Source organism: Bubalus kerabau, chromosome 19 (assembly GCF_029407905.1).
Source record: "Bubalus kerabau isolate K-KA32 ecotype Philippines breed swamp buffalo chromosome 19, PCC_UOA_SB_1v2, whole genome shotgun sequence".
Classification (NCBI taxonomy): Eukaryota; Metazoa; Chordata; class Mammalia; order Artiodactyla; family Bovidae; genus Bubalus; species Bubalus kerabau.
The window spans coordinates 61,714,986-61,735,813 of NC_073642.1; the positions used below are offsets into that span (position 1 = coordinate 61,714,986).

Sequence of the window (20,828 nt, forward strand, 5' to 3'; positions counted from 1 at the left end):
TACTGGACTATAGGCTCAACCTATGAGAAGCTCCAGCAGGAGATGGGAGGGCGTGAGCCTAAGGAGGTCAAATAGTTGTCAGACCCCTCTGGCTCCTTGGCTCCACCTAAGGCCACAGCCACTGCCCGGCAGCCCTGTCCTTCAGCTACAGGTTCTGTGAGTCACTGCTTTGTCCCTCAGGCCTGCGAGGAGGCTTAGCCTCAGTAACCCGAAGGATGGAATAGAGGAGGAGAAGGAGCCTCACATTCCTGCAGCCAAGGGGAGCAGGAAAACGTCAGCCATCACCTGAGTCACAGACCTGAGGCCTGGGGAAGACCCAGAGTCAGCTCTCAAGGTGCTTCGGGTCTCCTGTGCCCCTGTTCACCTATGCTAAGTCCCTTCCTTACACTGCCCTCAGTCACCTCAGTAGCCGTCTGCTCCCTGCCAGGACTCCAGCTGATAGTAAATGTGAATGCCATGTTGTTGAGGGCTGAACAAAGTAGTAGTCACATAGCAAATACTTAACACTCGTTGACTTTAAAATGAGAGATGTGCCACAAAGTGTCTTGACAGGAGTGTGTGCTATCGTAAAGAGGTGAGGGTGGCTGGGCCTATCTGAAAAATATAATCTTTAAGATGAGATAAGAGGAACCAGGCAGAATATTCTAGAACGTAATGTGGGGAAGCTCTTAGGCACTGTTCTCACTCCAGGTTGCACGTGATTTTCACCAGGGAAGCTTTTAACCCAGCGATTTGCACCAGGGTTTTTTTGCCACCCAGGGGACATTTGGCCATGTCTGGAGACCTTTTGGTTCACACAGCTGGGGAGGAGCTGCTACCTGCATGTACTGAGTAAGCCCAAAGGACGCTGTGAAACATCTCACAATGTGCAGGACAGACCCACAGAACGTAACCAGCCCCAAGGGCAAGATTCTTTAACTGGAAGGATTCTAATTTAGCCCCATTCCCAGACTTATGACTGTGACTGGAGCCCAACCAGGGGAGGGGAGAGAGGTGAAGATGCAGGATAAGCAACTTTGTCAGACTCAAGTATTCAAAGAGCCTTTAACCTCAACTTTTTAGCAAAACTTCTTTCTTGGTTTCCTTATTAGTGAAGAGTTTTCACTAATTTAGACAACTGCACCTCTTAAATGAAATCCTAGAATGAGCATGGGCTTTGGGAGTCAAACCATGAGACTGTGAGCAACTACCTTGACCTCTCTGAACCTCAGTCTCCTCCTCTGGAAAACAGACTATTATAACCACCCCTCAGAGGGGCTATGAGGTTATGCAAATAATACAATACCTGGCTCACAGCAGGCACCTCACAAAGCTTCGCTCCCCTCTCTCTCACAAGAGTCTGGGGGAGAATGGATACATGTATATGTATGGCTGAGTCCCTTTGCTGTCTACCTGAAACTCTCACAACATTGTGTGTTAATTGGCTATACCCCAAAATAAAATAAAAAGTTTAAAAAAAAAAGTCATGTGTGAGGTGTGTTGTGACCCATGACTTTTCTCTGATGGTGCAAAGTCAACAGTCATGTAATGAGATCTGTCATCAAAGCATCTTTCAAAGTATTGTCTTTAAATATTTCTTTAAAATATTCCTAAGTAATAAGATTCCCAAAGAACAGATTTTTTCAAGTATTTATCTAGGTCCCTAAGACCAAAACTATGTGTTTGCTGCAAGTCTACATTTTAGAGATAAAATAACTAATGCAGCAATTAATATCCAAAAGGGGGAAGGGGTGGCAAACTCTAACAGAATATGCCCTATATACTGACATCTCAGAAACTGGTAGCAGGTAAGCTCTAAGTACCAGGATCAGAGGAAGACCATTTCCCAAGAACAGGATCTGACACAGACCTACCCTCTGCTTCGAAAAATGTTATACAGGCTTTTTATACAGGGGGCACTTCTCGGAGAGAGACCATAGTGAATTTGTTTAAAGCAAACTCCAAAGAGTAAATATTTTAATTTTCTTCAAGAATATCCTTAAATTCATAATACTTTAAATAGTCACACTAACAAGTTAACATTGCCACAAAAATACTCATACAGCATCAGTATTCTTAAAGTATTTACATTTAGAATTACTTCCATGAGGAAACAGCAACGACGACAGTCAACATACATGACGTGTTTTTTACTTGTGGTGAGATCAATTCAATGTCCAAAATAAATCGGGATGGATTAACATTAGGAGCTGAAGTGGAGTCCCTACCAAATTTCACAATGGGAAAGCAAACAGTCCCGTGTGATGGCAAATTATACAAACAACGTAAGACACATCCAACTAGAAACTGGAAGCTGCCATTTCATATACACAAAATACATGTGAAACAGCAAAGTAAACATATTCTTAAAGGAGGGGCTGCCATTTCAACCCCGCCTCCCCTCCCCTCCCAGCACACACAGCACTAGAGATGTCCTTGAGTCCGCCAATATCGTCTACAATCTCCTGAAATACATCGGATAGCACTCTGGTGTTTTCTATGAGGCTACGTGCTTGAAACCAAGGGGCTGACAGTGGGTACAGGAGGCAAAAAAATGTGTAACACTTCTGTTTATCAAAACTACTGACATTTCAAAATATGAATTGTTGAAACTCACTTAAATTTCTTATCCCTCGCCGCAAAGAAACTAATTGTGATGTACTAGACGGCCTTCTTTTGACTTGTAGACACTACTATGAAAAGGAAATTCTTTTGATTAAAACTGGCTGACTTGCAACTGTGCATATAAAGTCCATTACAGGAAGCAGAGTGCCTAGCATGATCCTGAAACTATTGCGATAAAAATAAAATGCATTAAAGCACTCAGTTATTCTCAATGAAAAGACTGACTGTATTTTCCAGTAAAAAGAAACAAGATTTCTTGGGAAGGGGGAAAAAAAAACCTTTTTTTTTCCCCCTTCACTATCTACACACTATCTAAACAACTTTCCTTTTTAACCTGAGACTCACAAACTTGTATTTGATTTATTCAATTTGGTACCAATGGATCCGTCCAATTGATGCATCTGCCGATACCAAGTATCACTTTGTATTTGCATAGGGCCTTTTACTTTCAAGAGGCTTAAAGAACTTTACAGACATTTTCTCTCATGTCTTAGGTCATGTCAAGAGGACATGAAGGGAAGCAGGGAATAGACTGCTCACCACAGACCACTACCCCTGCCACAGTCCCCATGAAGCTGAGGACACACACCCCACGAAGGTCTGAGAAAACTGAAGCAAAGCAGAGTTAAATGATTATCCTTAAGTCAGGTCATGTGGCTTTTATATATATATATATATATATATATATATATATATATATATATAAGATCTAAATTAATGTTAAGATAATAAATTGTTAATCCTAAAACTACTTAGTGCAAGTGTAAGACTTCCAGTTTAAAACTGCTGACCTCCACCTCTGCCCTGTCCCTTGTCTCTGGTGAGGGCAAGCTCGGGGCACACGAGCCGACTCGACAGTGCCCGCGGGTGGCAAGCGGCCCCCAGGCAGCGGGCGTAGTTGTTTGGCCTGTTCGAGAATTGAACGAAGGCACCAAACCTACATGACACAGTTTTTAAGGAGATGGTTAAAAAGTTATTCCCTTAAAACTGAAACTATTTCAACAGCATTTAAAAGTGACACATAGCAGGAGCAAGAGATACTTGTGTTTTATCTTTTTGCCATTTCAGGCACATGGCTACTTGGGAAGATTTTTTTTTTTCTCGGGTTCTGTATTATAAAAATAGTGATGTTACATACATGTGCTTAATGGGAATCCAAATTGGACCCATCTTTACTAAAATGGAAGTCTTTGCTATGATATCTACAAAAAATATGCCATCCTATCTGTCCTAAAAGGCGAGTGCTGAGCTGACATTGTACTTGTAAACGATAGCCATCGGTGGACAGACAGGCAGGGAAACCAGGGGATCCCAATCAGCCCGAATCAAGAGAAGACGTCACCATGGCCCCTGCTGCCTTTATAATGTAAGGCGGTCTTACTGTGTTCCTGTAACCCTGTGAGGTTCTGAAACTCATTGATGCTTCCTGATCAAGCTTGCTTACCTGGACCCTCGGGGAGATACACACACGGACTCAATGCAGTGATACACGGACATGCTCAGTCTGCCCCATGCAGAGGTCAGCCTTGAAGGCACCGTTCAGAAACACATTAGTCTAAGAGATCAGAGACCTGGAGGAGCCGGGGCTTCTGTGGGTGCCATACGGCCAGGGCTCTTGTTAGACAATGTCACCTGTTCAAGGTGTCACAGGCCTGGGGCCCACGACTAAGTGCTACATCCCACACCATCATTCCCACTTGCATGCTTGCTCGCACACGTGTGCATGCTCCAATCATCTGAAAATCTCTGCTGTCGTAAGAAGCCCCTTCATTTACAGACGGGGACACTGAGGTTTAGAGCTGAATGTCTTGGCAAAGTCACCACTTGGTAAGTTCACAGACCTGGCCACACAAGCATCCTGCCAACATTCTTTACTGTATCAGCGTGGTATAAAAGTTTGAAAAGACGCTATTAAAAAAGAAAAAAATTAAGGATATTTAACAATGGCAAAGTGTTCAAACACACACAGTTCTTCCACGTAAACACCTCAGGTAAACAGCATCTTGGTTAAAGTGACAATGAACAGACCCTTGACACTAAATCTTTCTGAGACACAAGGTTTCTGATCCCACAGGTAGATTCTATCAAAAGCAGGTGCAGGAGGGCAGAAGAGACAGCCATGGAAATTACATAATAAAGATATGCTTAATGGGACTTATAAACCCAATTTGTCAAAAAATCGGTCCATTTGCAACTCAGAGTACAGAGAAGAGGATGATTATTTCTCCCTATACTAATTAAGTGCAATTAGATACAGTATGGAAAACATATTTAAAAGTTAAGGAGATTTTATATTTTTAAATTTGAGCGTTTTTCAGTTTGATTACTCATCACAGATACCATACCCAGCATGTTCCATGTAAGGGAACATGCTGGGATTGATGCAAGGGTGCCCAGAGAGCACCCCAGAAGCAGGCTGAAGCTTCATACAGTAAACAGCCGTGATTCGTGTGTACTCAGGACCACATTCTAGGTGGGCTCCATCCAGCTGGGGTCCAGTAACAAATGGTCCTCTGATGGTTCAGTAGGTGGTTTTCTGAGCACTAGCCTTTCAAGTTTTTCAGCAGTAAAAAGAGAACAAGACAGAATTACATGCTACTTAACAAAATTTTACAAATTTTAAATGTTCGGATTTTTGCTTTCTCGTAGAAAGTTTCAAGAATGAAACTGATTCAATGTCATTTTTCAAACCCCAAACTGAAAGTAGTTCTGAAATTCAACTTCAACTCGAATGCATCTCCCCATTCTAGGAAATTAGAGAGTTCACAACATGACACTTTAAATAGAGGATGAATACAAAGTCCTATGTTTTCTTTCTGCTAGATTAATCTAAAGTCAAAGATGGAGTTCTGGAGAACCATTTCCTTCTCACATCTACGTAATGATCTGCTTAACATTAACCAACATCAATTTTGAGAAAGTGTTCCCAAGGATTTTGGAGTAAACCCTAGCATTGCATCTATGAATATGCTCTAAGAGAAGCAAAATATTCATGGAAGCATAAAACAACTTTACCTTTAAATAAAAATACTTTATTCATTCCTGACAGAATATCAAAATGTACACTGTTAACCAAGTAAAAATGGTGCTTCGAAATAGCTGACTAGGGCATATTTGGAGGGTTTTTGGCTAATTTCAAAAGAGTAAAAACCACATTCAATCTCCCTTTCCACACACCCCTAATAAGCTTGCACTATACCTGCTTAAATTTGAACAAATAAACAATTATATGGGCCCCAGTTCATCACAGAATGCACATTTTCATTACACTTAGAATAAACGAAAGTTACTACATTTGAGTTACCTTCCTTTGCCAAAAACCTTCAGACTTTCCTCTTTATAGTTTGTGTAACTCTTTAAATTACATGTAGAATATAGCACATGACTTGTATTAATCTAAACACACAAACACACACACACACATAATAAAGTGCAACACAACAGAACAAGTCTGCGACATTCATGTTCTCAAACTCCCATGGAAGGATTTTCTGAGCAAATGGAAACGACGTTCTTGACTGTGTGAACACTAACTCCAACAGACTGGGATATTTTTTCCTCACTGATATTTATATTGAAAATCCTATTTGCTTTATTTTCCCTGTGGCTTCTGTCTCTCATTTTTAATGAAAGTTTTGAAGCTGTGATTCTCTTTAAACCTGGAGAAAAATCAACTCCTTGGAGCAACATAAATATAGTGCTTTCAAAGTACTCAAAACATTTCTGAGCACCCTGTACTGTAAAAGGAGGTTTCCAATGATAGCTTGTCTGTAACAAGGAAGATTACAGTCATTTTAATAAAAGCAAGCATTCCACTAACTTGGCAGCAAATGCTTAACGGACTTTCGACACCAGCCACCAAACATGTCTACTGAAAGTACCAACTAGCCCTAAAATGTCAAAAGGTTTTGGTTGCATGTTGCTTTGATACTATATTATCTCACTAAGAAATGGTTTTGTTCCTGAGATGAGCGCGGTAACAGTAAATGAGTTCCCTCTGAAGTTGCCGGTGGGGCCCTCTGCTCCACATCTCCCCCCCTCGTCTTCATCAAGAACCTCGTCTGAAACATCAGTCGTCCCCATGGCGCCACTTCTGCGACTCGTCCTGCCGAACATCTGGTCTGATCTGGTTTCTCATGCCACCCAAGACATTCGATGTCGCTTCTGTGGCGACGATCAGAGGTTTCACCACAGCCGGGGGGAGCTGGCGCAGGACTTCCCCCACGGCGCCCGTCACCCCCCGGCTCTCGTGCTCCCGAGCCGCAGTTTCGTAAATGGTCTGAGCCGTGTCTGCGATTCCCTGAGGAAAGAGGGGAGAGAAGGGAGTAAATCAGTGCTCAGAAGACTCTCTAAATAATCTCGTAACACACTAACTATAGAGTTCATCAAGAGCAGGTTTGTAACCAAACGGAAATCAAAGCAGAAACTGTACTTTTGAGATAACCCAGGATAATTACTTTTGTGACAATTCTAAGGGAAAGTGGTAGTCCCTCGGTTGTGTCCGACTCTTTGTGACCCCATGGACCATAGCCCACTAGGCTCCTCTGTCCATGGAATTCTCTAGCCAAGAATACTGGAGTGGGCTGCCGTTTCCTTCTCCAAAGGGAAAGTAAGGGACAATTACAATTCAGCATTTTGTTATGACACTTATGTACAGAAAATGTAGCTAGACTACAGTTTCACACAGGGATGTGCACGGAAATAGTTAATACTCCAAGAATAGCTTCTCTGGCACAATTAATCACTCTGGTTAAATCAAATTAGCAAACAAAGCTTCCTGAATAAATATAATCACTAAATGAACATGGCGATAGCTCCTGTGACTCAACTGCAACAGGAAAACCTAATTCTACTGAGCTCCATAAAATAATTTAATTAGTTTTAAATTACTGGCTATGCACTAGAAAAGATAACTGGAACATTCAATTAAGATAAGAGACTAAATAGAACACTTTATTAAATAGAGAAAACTCTGAGAACACAAAGCAGGCACATGTTTAATAACCAGAAATGAAGTTTTTGTAGCATTTTTCATCCTTCTTACAACTGTGTGACATGAAAATAATCATGACTGCTGAACTTTAGAGCTGAATATGTAAATGTGTAGGTCAAGCCAGGGTGGTAAAACGTCACACTGTTGTCACTGGTCAGTCGTCACATATGGGTTTCAAATCTCTCCCTTTTGTCTAACTCAGGACCCCTAAGGGCCACAAAGCACTATCCTCTTGTGACGGTTTCAGTGAAGGGCCTAGAGAGAAGAACTTCACACTCTCAGGAAAATCAAGGAACCTCGTCCTGGCCCCAAATCTAGTCCTCACTTTCACAATCTGTGAAGTGTTAGTTGCTCAGTTGTGCCTGACTCTTTGTGACCCCATGGACTGTAGCCTGCCAAGCCCCTCCGTTGGACTGGATTTTCCAGGCAAGAATACTGGAGTGGGTAGCCATTCCCTCTCCCAGGGGATCTTCCTGACCCAGGGATCAAACCATCGTCTCCTGTGTCTCCTACACCGGCAGACAGATTCTTTACTACTGCACCACCCAGGAAGCCCAAAGTGCTACATACCCAAGTGCTATAATATTCTGCTGCCAGCCGCCCCTGCTATGCCTGAAAGCCCAGGATCGTTTTTACAGACCTGATTTCTAACATGTCTACTGATAACTGGCCCAATCCTGACATCTATAGGAACAGAACTGACAGGTAATCAGCTCTCTTTATTCTAACAACTAAACCTCTTCTTAAGAGAGGTGACTAATGGCCTTGCCTTTATTTAGCCACTAATAATATCCTTACTTCAATGGTCTTCCTGCATTTGGAACCAGAGAGGTTACTTTTGTCAGGTAAAAGACTGTCCTAAGGCACTTCTGTCTGTCGGAATATGACAGGGGAGAATATCATTAATGAAATCCTAATACACAAATCATAAGTAAAATGACCTCAAACTTTCTCATATGTCAATGAAAAAAAGAAAAAGATTAAGACAGGGAGGGAATGCTCCTGTCAACATCCATAAAGAACCAGGATTCACTGGTGCAACTAAACTACAATCTGCCAATGCTTAATAAATCGGGCAACGTTTAATAAGTCTCAGGATTCAAACGGTTAGAAATCACCAGTTCTACCTTTAACAACCTCTTGCACATGTGAACAAAGGGGCATTTAAATGACATTCCAATAGAAGTATTTTAGGGGAAAAAATGGGAGCTGTCCACCAACACAAAGATAAATAAATTATGCTGTATTCACACAATGAAACACAATAAAAGTTTAAATCAGACCTACATATATCAACAAGGATGTATCTTGAAAGACAAAATATACAGATATATATGATACCATTTATGCTAACTTTTAAAATATAAACAATAGTATTTGCTTATGATGCCATACTTATATGAAACTATAAAAATATGCACAGAAAAAAAATTTACCATCTTCAGGATTGTGAACGCACGGGAACGGAATTAGGGTTTGTGATTAACCTAAAAAAAATTTGCTTTTTAAACAAATCTGAGGAAACCAGCACAATACAAACATGGGTAAACTCCCCTGGTGAGTGCATGGTGTGCTTCTACCACCCCGTGCTGCTTCTGTCCATAAAGAGACCAGTCTTCCCACGAGACTGCTAGTCTTCTTGAGAGCCTGCAGGCCAGGACGTAGCCCTCCCCTCTTCCCTACATGCACATCTGCACTCATCAGTGGCAAAACAGTCCCAAAGCCACCCTAGGGTTCCTTCAGAACAAAGCCCAAGCCCTGCTGCTCTTTAGACAAACTCCAGGAAAGGACGCAAACTGCTCCTGGTCCATCCCCTGGGGCAGCCACTCACCTCCTTCACGACACTGTAGGCCTTGGCCACCCCTTCCCTCAGGTCCACTGGCTGGTGGGCTAACCGGTGATGGGGGAACCTTCTGACCTTCTTGGGCTCGATAGAAAGGGTGCCTGGAGACACCATGTCATACGCAGTCTCCGCTGCTGCCTGGATCGTTTCATCAGAGAGGAAAGAGTGAGTCAGAACAAAGTCTGGGGAGTTACGCGCCAGCAGCACACTTCCTAAGGGGAGTGAGGAGCAGCAGAGGGACTTGCGTCCTCAGGCAGGCCCTTCTGCAGCAACGGAATTCTTTACAACCAGAACGTATTCCTTTTATAACAAGAACGTTAACGTATACATTAGTATCTGCATTGAGCAGCTGTTTTCAGTTCCTCATCTCTCTGAGAACACTCTGTTACCAGGCTAGACAAGAATGCATGGTCTGTGCACAACTGGGTAAGGCCAACTGGAGCTTAATAGTTACCAGCAAACCTGCATACAACTACTATCGGCTCTCTAGTGCCTTCATTACATTCAGCTATGATCTTTCCACATAAATGTGCTGAAATAAATCTTTGGCTAACTTAATAGCTATAATTTACCTGAAATAGGCAAACAAATTTGACACTGTAGTCCACCACTTTATCCTACTAATTATTTAACAATGGACAGCTAATCAAAAAAAATTTTAATGATATTAAGTCATTACAAATAAAATACTCTCAGTATTTTATACATTTTCATGGTGCCATTTTAAAACCAAAATAAGTCAAGTGTTCTAATGGCTCTCCCTCTTTCTGGAGATTAAGCTGGTCTATGGAAAGTTACCTGTATGGTTTGAACCATTCTGTTCGTGAGCTCGAGAGCAGCCATCGCTGTCGAGGTGCCAAAGGAGGCAGCCCCTCTCTGAAACCCTCTGACAATGCGGCCGTCCTTTCGGTACTGCTCAATTGGTAACCAGACCAAGTCCTTGAGGCCTTGCACTAGAACAGCAGTCAACATGCAGAAATTAATAGAGTGCTGGAGTACAGCAGGTGAAGACAAATACTGCTTGCTTCCATTTATACAAGGTGCCTAGAATAGGCAATGTATATTCCTCAAATTCATCGAGTCGGAAAATACAGTGGCAGATGTCGGAGGTGGGTTAGGCGGGTGGTGAGGAATGAGGACTTAAGTGTTTAATGGGGACAGAGTTCAGTTTAGGAAAGTGAAAAGTTCAGGAGACAGATGGTGGTGAGAGCTGCACAACAATGTGAACGTCCTCAGTGCCACTGAAGTGCACAGTTAAACACGGTTTAAATAGTATGTTTTATATTATGTGACTTTTACCACAATAAGAATACATGTAAAAAGAAAAACAGGAGCACTGGAGCTCAAACCTCTGCTATATCCTAACCCTAGGATTTTTAACCCCTAAAATGCGAGGCAATATTTTTTGTGTATCACTAACAGGTAGATTTTTCTAGAAAGATGATCCTCACATAGATTCTGGAAGGCATCCATAGTCCCGAAAGGGTAAAGAATCACTGATCAGGTAAAATAAATTATCTCCTAATTAAAAAAAGAACACTCACCTAGCTGTACTAGTGAATGCATAGGCCCAACACCTCCCAGGATTCCTGGCAGCTGGTTCTTCTTAATGTCAGTAAGCCATTCGGTGATTGCGTATGAGAATAATTTGTCCACACCTAGCAAACTAGAGAAAATGACTATTAGTATATGGAAAGAAGAGTGAAATTTATAGGTTTACACAGTTTGGGGGATTATTTTTTTTTACTTAAGACAAAAAAATCTACAAATTACATGGATGAAATTTTATAGATTTTGAATTTTACTATATATATGTGTGTATATACGTACATTTAACCTAATTGTAATGCTAATAATTTCTATAAAAGGCTAAGGTAATATATACAAGTGTGCATTTCCACTGTTTTTACTTCTTGAACATCTAAAGCTTTGGCATAGGATTAATTCAACGTCTATAAATTGTCACACAGTTCTTAGCTACTAAGCACCATTACCTTGTGAACTTCCATATAGGCTAATTTATAACTTTGGGAAGATAAAAAAAGTCCTAACTATAGCTGCTTTTGGGGGAAATGCTCTCTTCAAACTGCTACCATTCTCTAAGAATAAAAAAAATAGCCCCTAGCCGGTAAAAATCCTCTGAAAATGAGCTCTCTGCAAATAACATTGTAAAATAATTAAATTATGTATGTTGGCTAGTTGTAAACTAACTTTAATAACTACATCTTAAAGTCTCATATGATAAATCAACTTACCCGTGCCGATAGAAAAGCCTCTTCAGCTTTAGTTCAGAGCAGTTTAACTGGGCGAGACCAATCAAAATCCCAGCTAATGTACCCTTTAAAATTAAAAAAAAAATTCACTAATTAAGCTAAATCACCTAAAATATGTATAGCAAAAAAATATATGTATTTTATAAAACCCAACTGACATCCAAATTGGATTCTTAAGTAAATTATACTTACTTTAAAAATAGAATTAAATTTTAAAATCTTACACTTCATTTCAAACACATAAACTACGATCAAAAAAGTTTCCTAAAAACTGAGTCCACTAGAAAAACAAATGAGATAATTCTGTAGAGTATATTTGTGCAAAATTTCCAGACCTGATCCATTGATACGTGTTTCCCATGATAATCAAGTCGAATAGGAACTTCTGATGTGAATCTAAATTCTCTGAAGATAAAGAAAGGGGAGTTATTTATATTAAAAATTACTAATAGCTGAAATTAGATGTAAATTAACCTTTTCAACTGGAGAATAAAAATCACAAAATAAATAATGTGGATATATTAAGATCTAAATAAAAGAGAATGTCTTTCAGCCGTATACCTTCTTAAGACAATATAACAACTAAACAATGTTAATCTTATAAATTTTATTTATTTTATTTTAAAAACCCTTTCCTTGTTTACTGAACAAAATTTAAGTTAGAGAAATTTATTCTGGCAGGTATTCAATTCCTACAGAGAGTAAACTAACAAAAATAACTTTCAAGATTAAACCAAATAATATAATCATCACCAAGAAGTAAAAAAGAAGAGCTAAGGTATTTATTTTAGTTCCATGATGAAACAAACCTCCAGAAGACCCAGACATGAACCCTAGTTTTATCAGTTATATGGGATACAGTCAAGGCAAGTAATTTAAACTCTCTGAGCCTAAGTGTCTTCATCAGTTAATTTTTAAACCCCATCTACATTGGTGAATTTTGACACTCTTGAAATTAATGCTTGTAAACGGGATACTGACACACTTGGGAATTCTGAATGAAATTACAATTATACACATCAAACAAAAGCAGTTGGCTTCCAAAAGTTGGACTGTAAATTTCAAGTTGAAACACATTTTATTACAGAATTAATGTCAGTGGTTATATACTAAGTTATCCCAAGTCATCCTGGAAAAGTCCTTAACTGACTCTAAAAAGGAAGTGCTAAATCTACATCAGTGACTACAGGAAGTCTGGGGTCCAGGTCATCCCTCATCTTCCAAACACCCGCCTGTATCTGGTTCTATAGCAACAGCCCCTCAACACCTGTGTCACCTTTCTCACTCTGTTCCTCCAAGGCATGTAATAGGGTAGATCAAATATTTTAATTATCTGTAAGCTCAACTCAATAGAGATTTTTCTCTACTCTGTTCACTGTACCTAGAACAAAATCTGACATACATATACTGTGTTCAATAAATATTTGTGGAGTGAATAAATGTTTGTAGGAGAAGAGACTATTATGTCATTAATTGCAAAATGTACTGAATTTGGGATTAAGAAAACCTCCATTCTAGTCCTGGCTTGGCAACTGTGTGGCCTTGAGCAAGTCACCTCTCCTCTCTTGCATTAAGCTCCTCACCAGTGAAGTGAGTAATCTAAACCACATCACTAAGTACTACACCAGGGTCCGAGGCACTCCAGCAGTTGTTGAGAGTAGAAACAGAAATCTACAAGCTATTAAGTAGTCTAATGGAAAAAAACAAATATTTACCTAAGTAAGTGAGGCTACACAAACTGATTAAAAAGTGCCAAGTTTCCATGTTCTCAGACCAAAATTGTAACGATTTGATTCTTTTTTATAACAGTTATCCAGTGTTCACAAAAAACAAAAATCGGCAGCTTATACGTGATTAATATAAAATGAGAATTCAAATTATTTCTTAGGATACACAGTTTTTTGGTAGAAAAAAATTTTACTAAAAAAGCAAAGTAGGAAAATAATAAAAGAGGCTCTTCCTTTATGATGGAAAAGTTAAGAATCGCCAAAGAACCTCTATCTCAGGATCTTCCCAATTCTCATATTCTATTATATTTTCTGACTATTTTCATCAATACACAAGATTATTCAAAACATGAAAACACTTTAAAATAGTTGTACTGCCTACTTAGAACTTCCCAGGTGACTCAGTGGTAAAGACTCTCCTGCCAATGCAGGAGACATGGATTTGACTCCTGAGTAAGGAAGATTCCCTGGAGAAGGAAATGGCAACCCACTTCAGGATTCTTGCCCGGGAAATCCCATGGACTGAGGAGCCTGGGGGGCTACAGTCCATCAGGTTGCAAAGAGTCAGACATGACTCAGCGACTGACCAACAACAACTGCCCACTTTGGGCCATACCTAAAGTCTAACCTTAGAGAGAAAGACAGAACTTGGGGAACACTGATGTCAGCAGGAGAGGAGTACAGAAAACCCGGAAAGGGAGCTGTCTCTCGTAACAGAGGTGGTTTTGATCTTTGACCTCTTTCCTTCCAATAGAGATCCTAGGCTCCATCCCCACCATCAAGGGCTGGGAAAGAAAGAAGGGAAGAATGAATGGAACTGGAAATGGCAGACAACAAGCTAGTGGTTGGCTGTAGTCACAGCAGCCAGCAGCAGTATAGGGACCTGGGTTTCCCTATGATGCCAACTTAGCCAGAGGGCAGAGGGTCACAAGAGACACAGCAGTGATAGGGAAGGGCAGAGAAACCAGACAGAAAATCCCCGTAAGGGAAAAGGGAGGGGTGCTGAAGGTGAGGTGTGTAAGGGAAAAAGACAGCATCATGGTCATGAAGACACCAACAGGCTCTGAGAGTGATCAGGAAAAGAGGGACAGAAAGAGGAAAAAGGAAGAAACTAAGTGAAGAGAAAATTTCTGCTACAGGTTCAACAGGAGGCTGAGTCCTGAGCCAGGGTTATTATGTGTAAATGAGAGGTGCATGTGGTGGGGGGGGGGCCCCACATATAAACGTGTGTGTGTGTGTGTGTGTGTGTGTGTGTGTCTGTGTTTGTGCGTGCTCAGCCATGTCCAACTCTTTAGAGTCCTATGGACTGTAACCCACCAGGCTCCACTGACCATGGAATTTTCCAGGCAAGAATACTGGAGTGGGCTGCCATTTCCTCTTCCTGACTCAGGGATCGAACCCGCATCTCTTGTGTCTCCTACACTGGCAGGCGGATTCTTTACCACTGACAGCACCCAGGAAGCCCCATGTAAATAAGTATGCATGCTTGTATGCTAAGTCGTTTCAGTCATTCTGACTCATACCCACTGATTATTTGCCAGTGCAGAGAAAAGCTAAAGTAATTCCACGATTTCTATGTCACACAAACACATTAAAGAACAACTTTCAAACTCTAAAATAACATATTTTGTTATCAAAATTAAATGATTTACCTAAAAAACACAGGCTGATCACTAAACAACGCTTCTTCAGGAGAGAAGTCCTTCTCTTCTTCCCCATTAACCGCTTGCACTGAATTGGCACTGCCATTTGGGGAAGGCTGCTTTGGCCCAGGGAAAGAAAGAACTAGATTTGGCTCTTTTGAGGCGCTTAAATGCCTTGGCAAACTGCAGGTGACATCAGCCCCTGGAGACTTTTTAACTGAAAAGGTAATGTGCACATTTGGAAAATTAGGTATATGCTTCTTTAGAGCAACTTAAACCAAGCTACAGTTAACTTGTTTTACAGTATTTCGTTTAATAAATATAACTACTGCTACAGATAAATCTTTCACAGTAGCCCCCTCTCCATCTTTAGTTTCACTTTCCAACTATGGTCCAAAAATATGAAATGGAAAATGTCAGAAATAAACAACTTCTAAGTTTTCAACCGCATACCACTGAGCAGCACGATGAAATCTTGCACCACTTCCCTGCCCCACCGGAAGGTGAATCAGCCCTCTGTCCAGCATATCCCGACTGTGAGTCACTGGGTGGACATCTCAGTGATCAGGTCGGTGCTTATGGTAAGTAAGCCTTATTTTATTAATAATGACCCCAAAGTGCAAGAACAATGATGCTGGCAATTCCAATACGCCAAAGAAAAGCCATAATATATTAAGTGAAAAGATGAAAGTTCTTAATAAGGACAAAAAAATCATATGCTCAGCTTGCTAAGATCTACAGTAAGAACAAATTTGTAAAACTGTGATGAAGAAAAAAGGAATTCATGCCCATTTTGCTGTCGTACCTCAAACTACAAAGGTTATAGCTACAGTGCATGGTAAGTGTTTAGCTAAGATGGAAAAGGCATAAAATTTGTACAAGATATTTTGAAAGAAAGAAAGAGATCATACTGACCTAACTTTTATTATAGTATACTGTTACAATTGTTCTTATTAGTTATTATTGTTGGTCCCTTACTGTGCCTAATTTATAAATTAAACTTTGTCATAGGCTAGTATGTAAAGAAAAAACTTAGTGCATTTAGGGTTTGGTACTATCTGCAGTTTCAGGCACCCACCGGGGGTCTTGGAACATACCTCCTGAGGATAAGGGGGAACTACAGTACTTTTACATAAACTGCATATGCACAACTTTAGAAAAATAATCATGGAACACATTTATATAAATGAGAGAAAAGATCTGTAAGTACATTCTCAAAAAGGTCTCATAACAATCAAATCAATCCAAGTACTACACATTACAGACTTTTTCAGATTCTACATATTTAATACCTTCTGGATCTGGAGTCATGAGCAGCTCTACTTCTGTAGAAAGACTTGTGAAGAAATCCTTCAAGAAGAACAAGGCATCCTAAAATTGAGAGATGTAATTATAACTAAAAGGGTTTAAAAAGGTGCAGCTATTTTTAAAACTGTGAAAGGAAGTAACGTGAAATCTCTCATTTCACTCATTGTTCATATACAGCTATAATTTATCCAGTACCCACGCTGTGCCCGGCGCTGTGCCTATTCTCAATTCCTTTCTCTCTCACACTCTTCCTTGTTAATTCTCACAACTCTCAGAAAATTAATTTATAGATGTGGAAATTAATGTGCAGATGAGTTAGAAATTAAATGGCTATTTCTAAATCAAAGAACATTTTAGTTTTCATAGAAATATAGAAGTCTCTTTCTTATTTGGCATTGGGTCTCTGAATTGGTAGCAGTAGTATTACTAACAATAATAATAGCAGCTAGCAAGTACTCAATACTTAGACGTGACTTAAAAGTTCTTAATGTCTTATTTCTGCTTTTAACACTATGTTATATTGCCTGAGTACATTTTCTTCACTGGACATGATATTCAAAATAAAAACAAAAGTAAATAAAATCACCCAGTGTGGTCTCTTCTGAAATTGGACTGGTCTTGATGTTGTATATGCAAGCCATATTTGCCCATTATTAGCAGCTTCATAGCAACTGACAAATCCATTTTGGAGAATATGAAAATTAAATACCTGAGCCTGTTCCTTCTTATTCTTCCTTTCCATTAAAAACAATCAATTAAATTAATATAAAACATTAAAACTGCACCAAAACACAACGTGAAATTGAATTACAGGGTCACAATATGCCACAGCACACTGAAAGCCTGAGTGGCATTCCAAAGGGTCTGATCTACTGATCACACTTGTCAGAGGTATCAATGATGGATGTTAAAAAGGTATTTTTTAGGTAATGCTACATACGAGACACTGAGCGCTAGACTGAAGGACAAGCAGACAGCTTCAACAGTATTAGAATATTCTGGTTCTGCGGTCAGGGAGGAAGTTGGTGAATTGTTCATTACATTGTTACTCTTTACACATATGTATTTATGTAGATGTTTATATGTTATTTACATTTTATACATTTATTAGAAATCGCTATATATGTGGTATATGTGCATGTTAAGTCACTTTAGTCATGTCCGACTCTTTGCAATCTTATGGTCTATAGGCTTCTAGGCTCCTCTGTCCATGGGATTCTCCAGGCAAGAATACTAGTGGGCTGCCACGCCCTCCTCCAGGGGATCTTCCCAACACAGGGTTTGAATCTGCATCTCTTACGTCTCCTGCGTTGGCAGGCAGTTGTTTACCATTAGCACCACCTGGGAGGCCCAGATATGATATATACATGTATCAAATATTACATGTTAATAGTATATAAAATGTTATCCTTTTGCCACCAGATGGCAATATTTTAATACTATAAATGTTTTCCCTCTATGACTGCCTTCAAAAAAAAGAGAAAAGGACAACTAACAAGGCAGTGGTTTTTATATGTTTCTACTACAAACAACAGACAAAGATATATTAATCATCAGCTTTTCAAAATGTTTTCCAAATGACTGATTGTGGTATTTATGCTGAACTCTTTTGTTGTTCAGTGGCTCAGTCGTGTCCGACTCTGCAACCCCATAAAATGCATGCGGCACGCCAGCTTCCGTCCTTTACCATCTCCTGGAGCTTGCTCAAACTCATGTCCATTGAATCAGTGATGCCATCCAACTATCTCATCCTCTGTCACCCTCTTCTCCTGCCCTCAATCTTTCCTACAACTCAGTAAGACAAACAACCTAACTTTGAAACTAGAAAGATACAGACACTTCAAAACAGATGTACAAGTGTTGAATAAGCTCATGAGATGCTGCTCAGCATTATCAGCCATCAGATCAGATCAGATCAGTCGCTCAGTCGTGTCCAACTCTTTGCGACCCCATGAATCGCAGCACGCCAGACCTCCCTGTCCATCACCAACTCCCAGAGTTCACTCAGACTCATGTCCATCGAGTCAGTGATGCTATCCAGCCACCTCATCCTCTGTCGTCCCCTTCTCCTCTTGCCCCCAACCCCTCCCAGCATCAGAGTCTTTTCCAATGAGTCAGCTCTTCACATGAGGTGGCCAAAGTACTGGAGTTTCAGCTTTAGCATCATTCCTTCCAAAGAAATCCCAGGGCTGATCTCCTTCAGAATGGACTGGTTGGATCTCCTTGCAGTCCAAGGGACTCTCAAGAGTCTTCTCCAACACCACAGTTCAAAACATCAATTCTTCGGCGCTCAGCCTTCTTCACAGTCCAACTCTCACATCCATACATGATCACAGGAAAAACCATAGCCTTGACTAGACGGACCTTTGTTGGCAAAGTAATGTCTCTGCTTTTGAATATGTTATCTAGGTTGCTCATAACTTTCCTTCCAAGGAGTAAGTGTCTTTTAATTTCATGGCTGCAGTCACCATCTGCAGTGATTTTGGAGCCCAGAAAAATAAAGTCTGACACTGTTTCCACTGTTTCCCCATCTATTTCCCATGAAGTGATGGGACTGGATGCCATGATCTTCATTTTCTGAATGTTGAGCTTTAAGCCAACTTTTTCACTTTCCACTTTCACCTTCATGAAAAGGCTTTTTAGTTCCTCTTCACTTTCTGCCATAAGGGTGGTGTCATCTGCATATCTGAGGTTACTGATATTTCTCCCAGCAATCTTGATTCCAGCTTGTGCCTCTTCCAGCCCAGCGTTTCTCATGATGTACTCTGCATATAAGTTAAATAAACAGGGTGACAATAAACAGCCTTGACATACTCCTTTTCCTATTTGGAACCAGTCTGTTGTTCCATGTCCAGTGCTAACTGTTGCTTCCTGACCTGCATACAGATTTCTCAAAAGGCAGGTCAGGTGGTCTGGTATTCCCATCTCTTTCAGAATTTTCTACAGTTTATTGTGATCCACACAGTCAAAGGCTTTGGCCTAGTCAATAAAGCAGAAATAGATGTTTTTCTGGAACTCTCTTGCTTTTTCCATGATTCAGGGGATGTTGGCAATTTGATCTCTGGTTCCTCTGCCTTTTCTAAAACCAGCTTGAACATTAGGAAGTTCACGGTTCACATATTGCTGAAGCCGGGCTTGGAGAATTTTAAGCATTACTTCACTAGCGTGTGAGATGAGTGCAATTGTGCGGTAGTTTGAGCATTCTTTGGCATTGCCTTTCTTTGGGATTGGAATGAAAACTGACCTTTTCCAGTCCTGTGGCCACTGCTGAGTTTTCCAAATTTGCTGGCATATTGAGTGCAGCACTTTCACAGCATCATCTTTCAGGATTTGAAAGAGCTCAACTGGAATTCTATCACCTCCACTAGCTTTGTTCGTAGTGATGCTTTCTAAGGCCCACTTGACTTCACATTCCAGGATGTCTGGCTCTAGGTCTGTGATCACACCATCGTGATTATCTGGGTCATGAAGATTTTTTTGGTACAGTTCTTCAGTCATCAGGGAAATCCAAATTAAAATGGCAATGAACACCAAATAAGATAGCCAAAATTAAAAAGACAACACCAGGTTTGGTCAGAGCATGAAGCAGCTGCTGCTCTCATCTGTTACTGCCGAGAACCTGCAATGGTACAACCACTGTGGAAAACTATTTGGCAGCTTCTTATGATCGTAAACACACATTCACCCTATGACCTAGACATCCTGCTTATCATTACCCAAGAAAACTGAAAAATATGTCCATTAAAAGACTTTAAATTTCATAACAGCTTTATCCATTAAGAGCCAAAAACAAGGAAACAATCCACTGTCAATTAGTAAGTAAATGAATAAACAAGTTGTTGTACCCATACAATGAAACACTGCTCAGGAATAAAAATGAATGGACTGCTGATACATGCTACAACACAGAAAAATCTCCTGGGCATAATGTTGAGAACAGGAAGCCAGATACAATTCCATTTATAAGCTGTAGAACAAAAAAAGCTGCTCTACAGTGATGAAATGAGATCAGCGGTTGCTTTGGGATGGTGGACTGACCACAAAGGGACACAAGCGAATTTTGCAGAGTAAAAAAATTGTTCTATATCTCAACTGGTGCGGTAGTTACTCAAGTGTATATATCTGTCAAACTCAAACTGTATACCTAAAAATCTCTGCCAATTATTATATATAAATTATACCTCAGTACAATCATTTTTTTTAATTTTAAAAAGTATGGTTTATTTATACTAAACTTGAACTATAAAAGTTATTTCTAGCTTTAAGGTCCTATGATAAAGGCTACTATCAGTGAGATATAACTTAAGGTTTAAAAGAATTACTTTCAATGTCATACTCAGGTGATGCTGAAAAAAATCACAAACATGCAAACTGGTGCTGCTACATGCTCACCGTTTCCAACCTCCATTGGGCACCTGTCCTACCCAACGGCCTCAC

General features: G+C 40.1%; 1 protein-coding gene across 4 annotated transcripts in view; it reads right to left on the minus strand.

Moving 5' to 3' along the window:
• Positions 1-4,588: 4,588 nt before the first annotated feature.
• The window catches only part of ATG2B (autophagy related 2B), a 76,731-nt gene continuing 60,491 nt past the window's right edge, over positions 4,589-20,828 (minus strand). For all 4 annotated transcript variants that reach the window (XM_055556532.1, XM_055556533.1, XM_055556531.1 and 1 more), the window contains 8 exons: positions 16,376-16,454; positions 15,093-15,300; positions 12,049-12,118; positions 11,696-11,778; positions 10,985-11,106; positions 10,239-10,393; positions 9,429-9,578; positions 4,589-6,904 (listed from right to left, as the gene is read on the minus strand). In XM_055556532.1, coding sequence (XP_055412507.1) covers positions 6,674-6,904; positions 9,429-9,578; positions 10,239-10,393; positions 10,985-11,106; positions 11,696-11,778; positions 12,049-12,118; positions 15,093-15,300; positions 16,376-16,454 — 1,098 coding nt within the window. In that variant the 3' untranslated portion in view covers positions 4,589-6,673. The remainder of the gene's footprint in view (positions 6,905-9,428; positions 9,579-10,238; positions 10,394-10,984; positions 11,107-11,695; positions 11,779-12,048; positions 12,119-15,092; positions 15,301-16,375; positions 16,455-20,828) is intronic.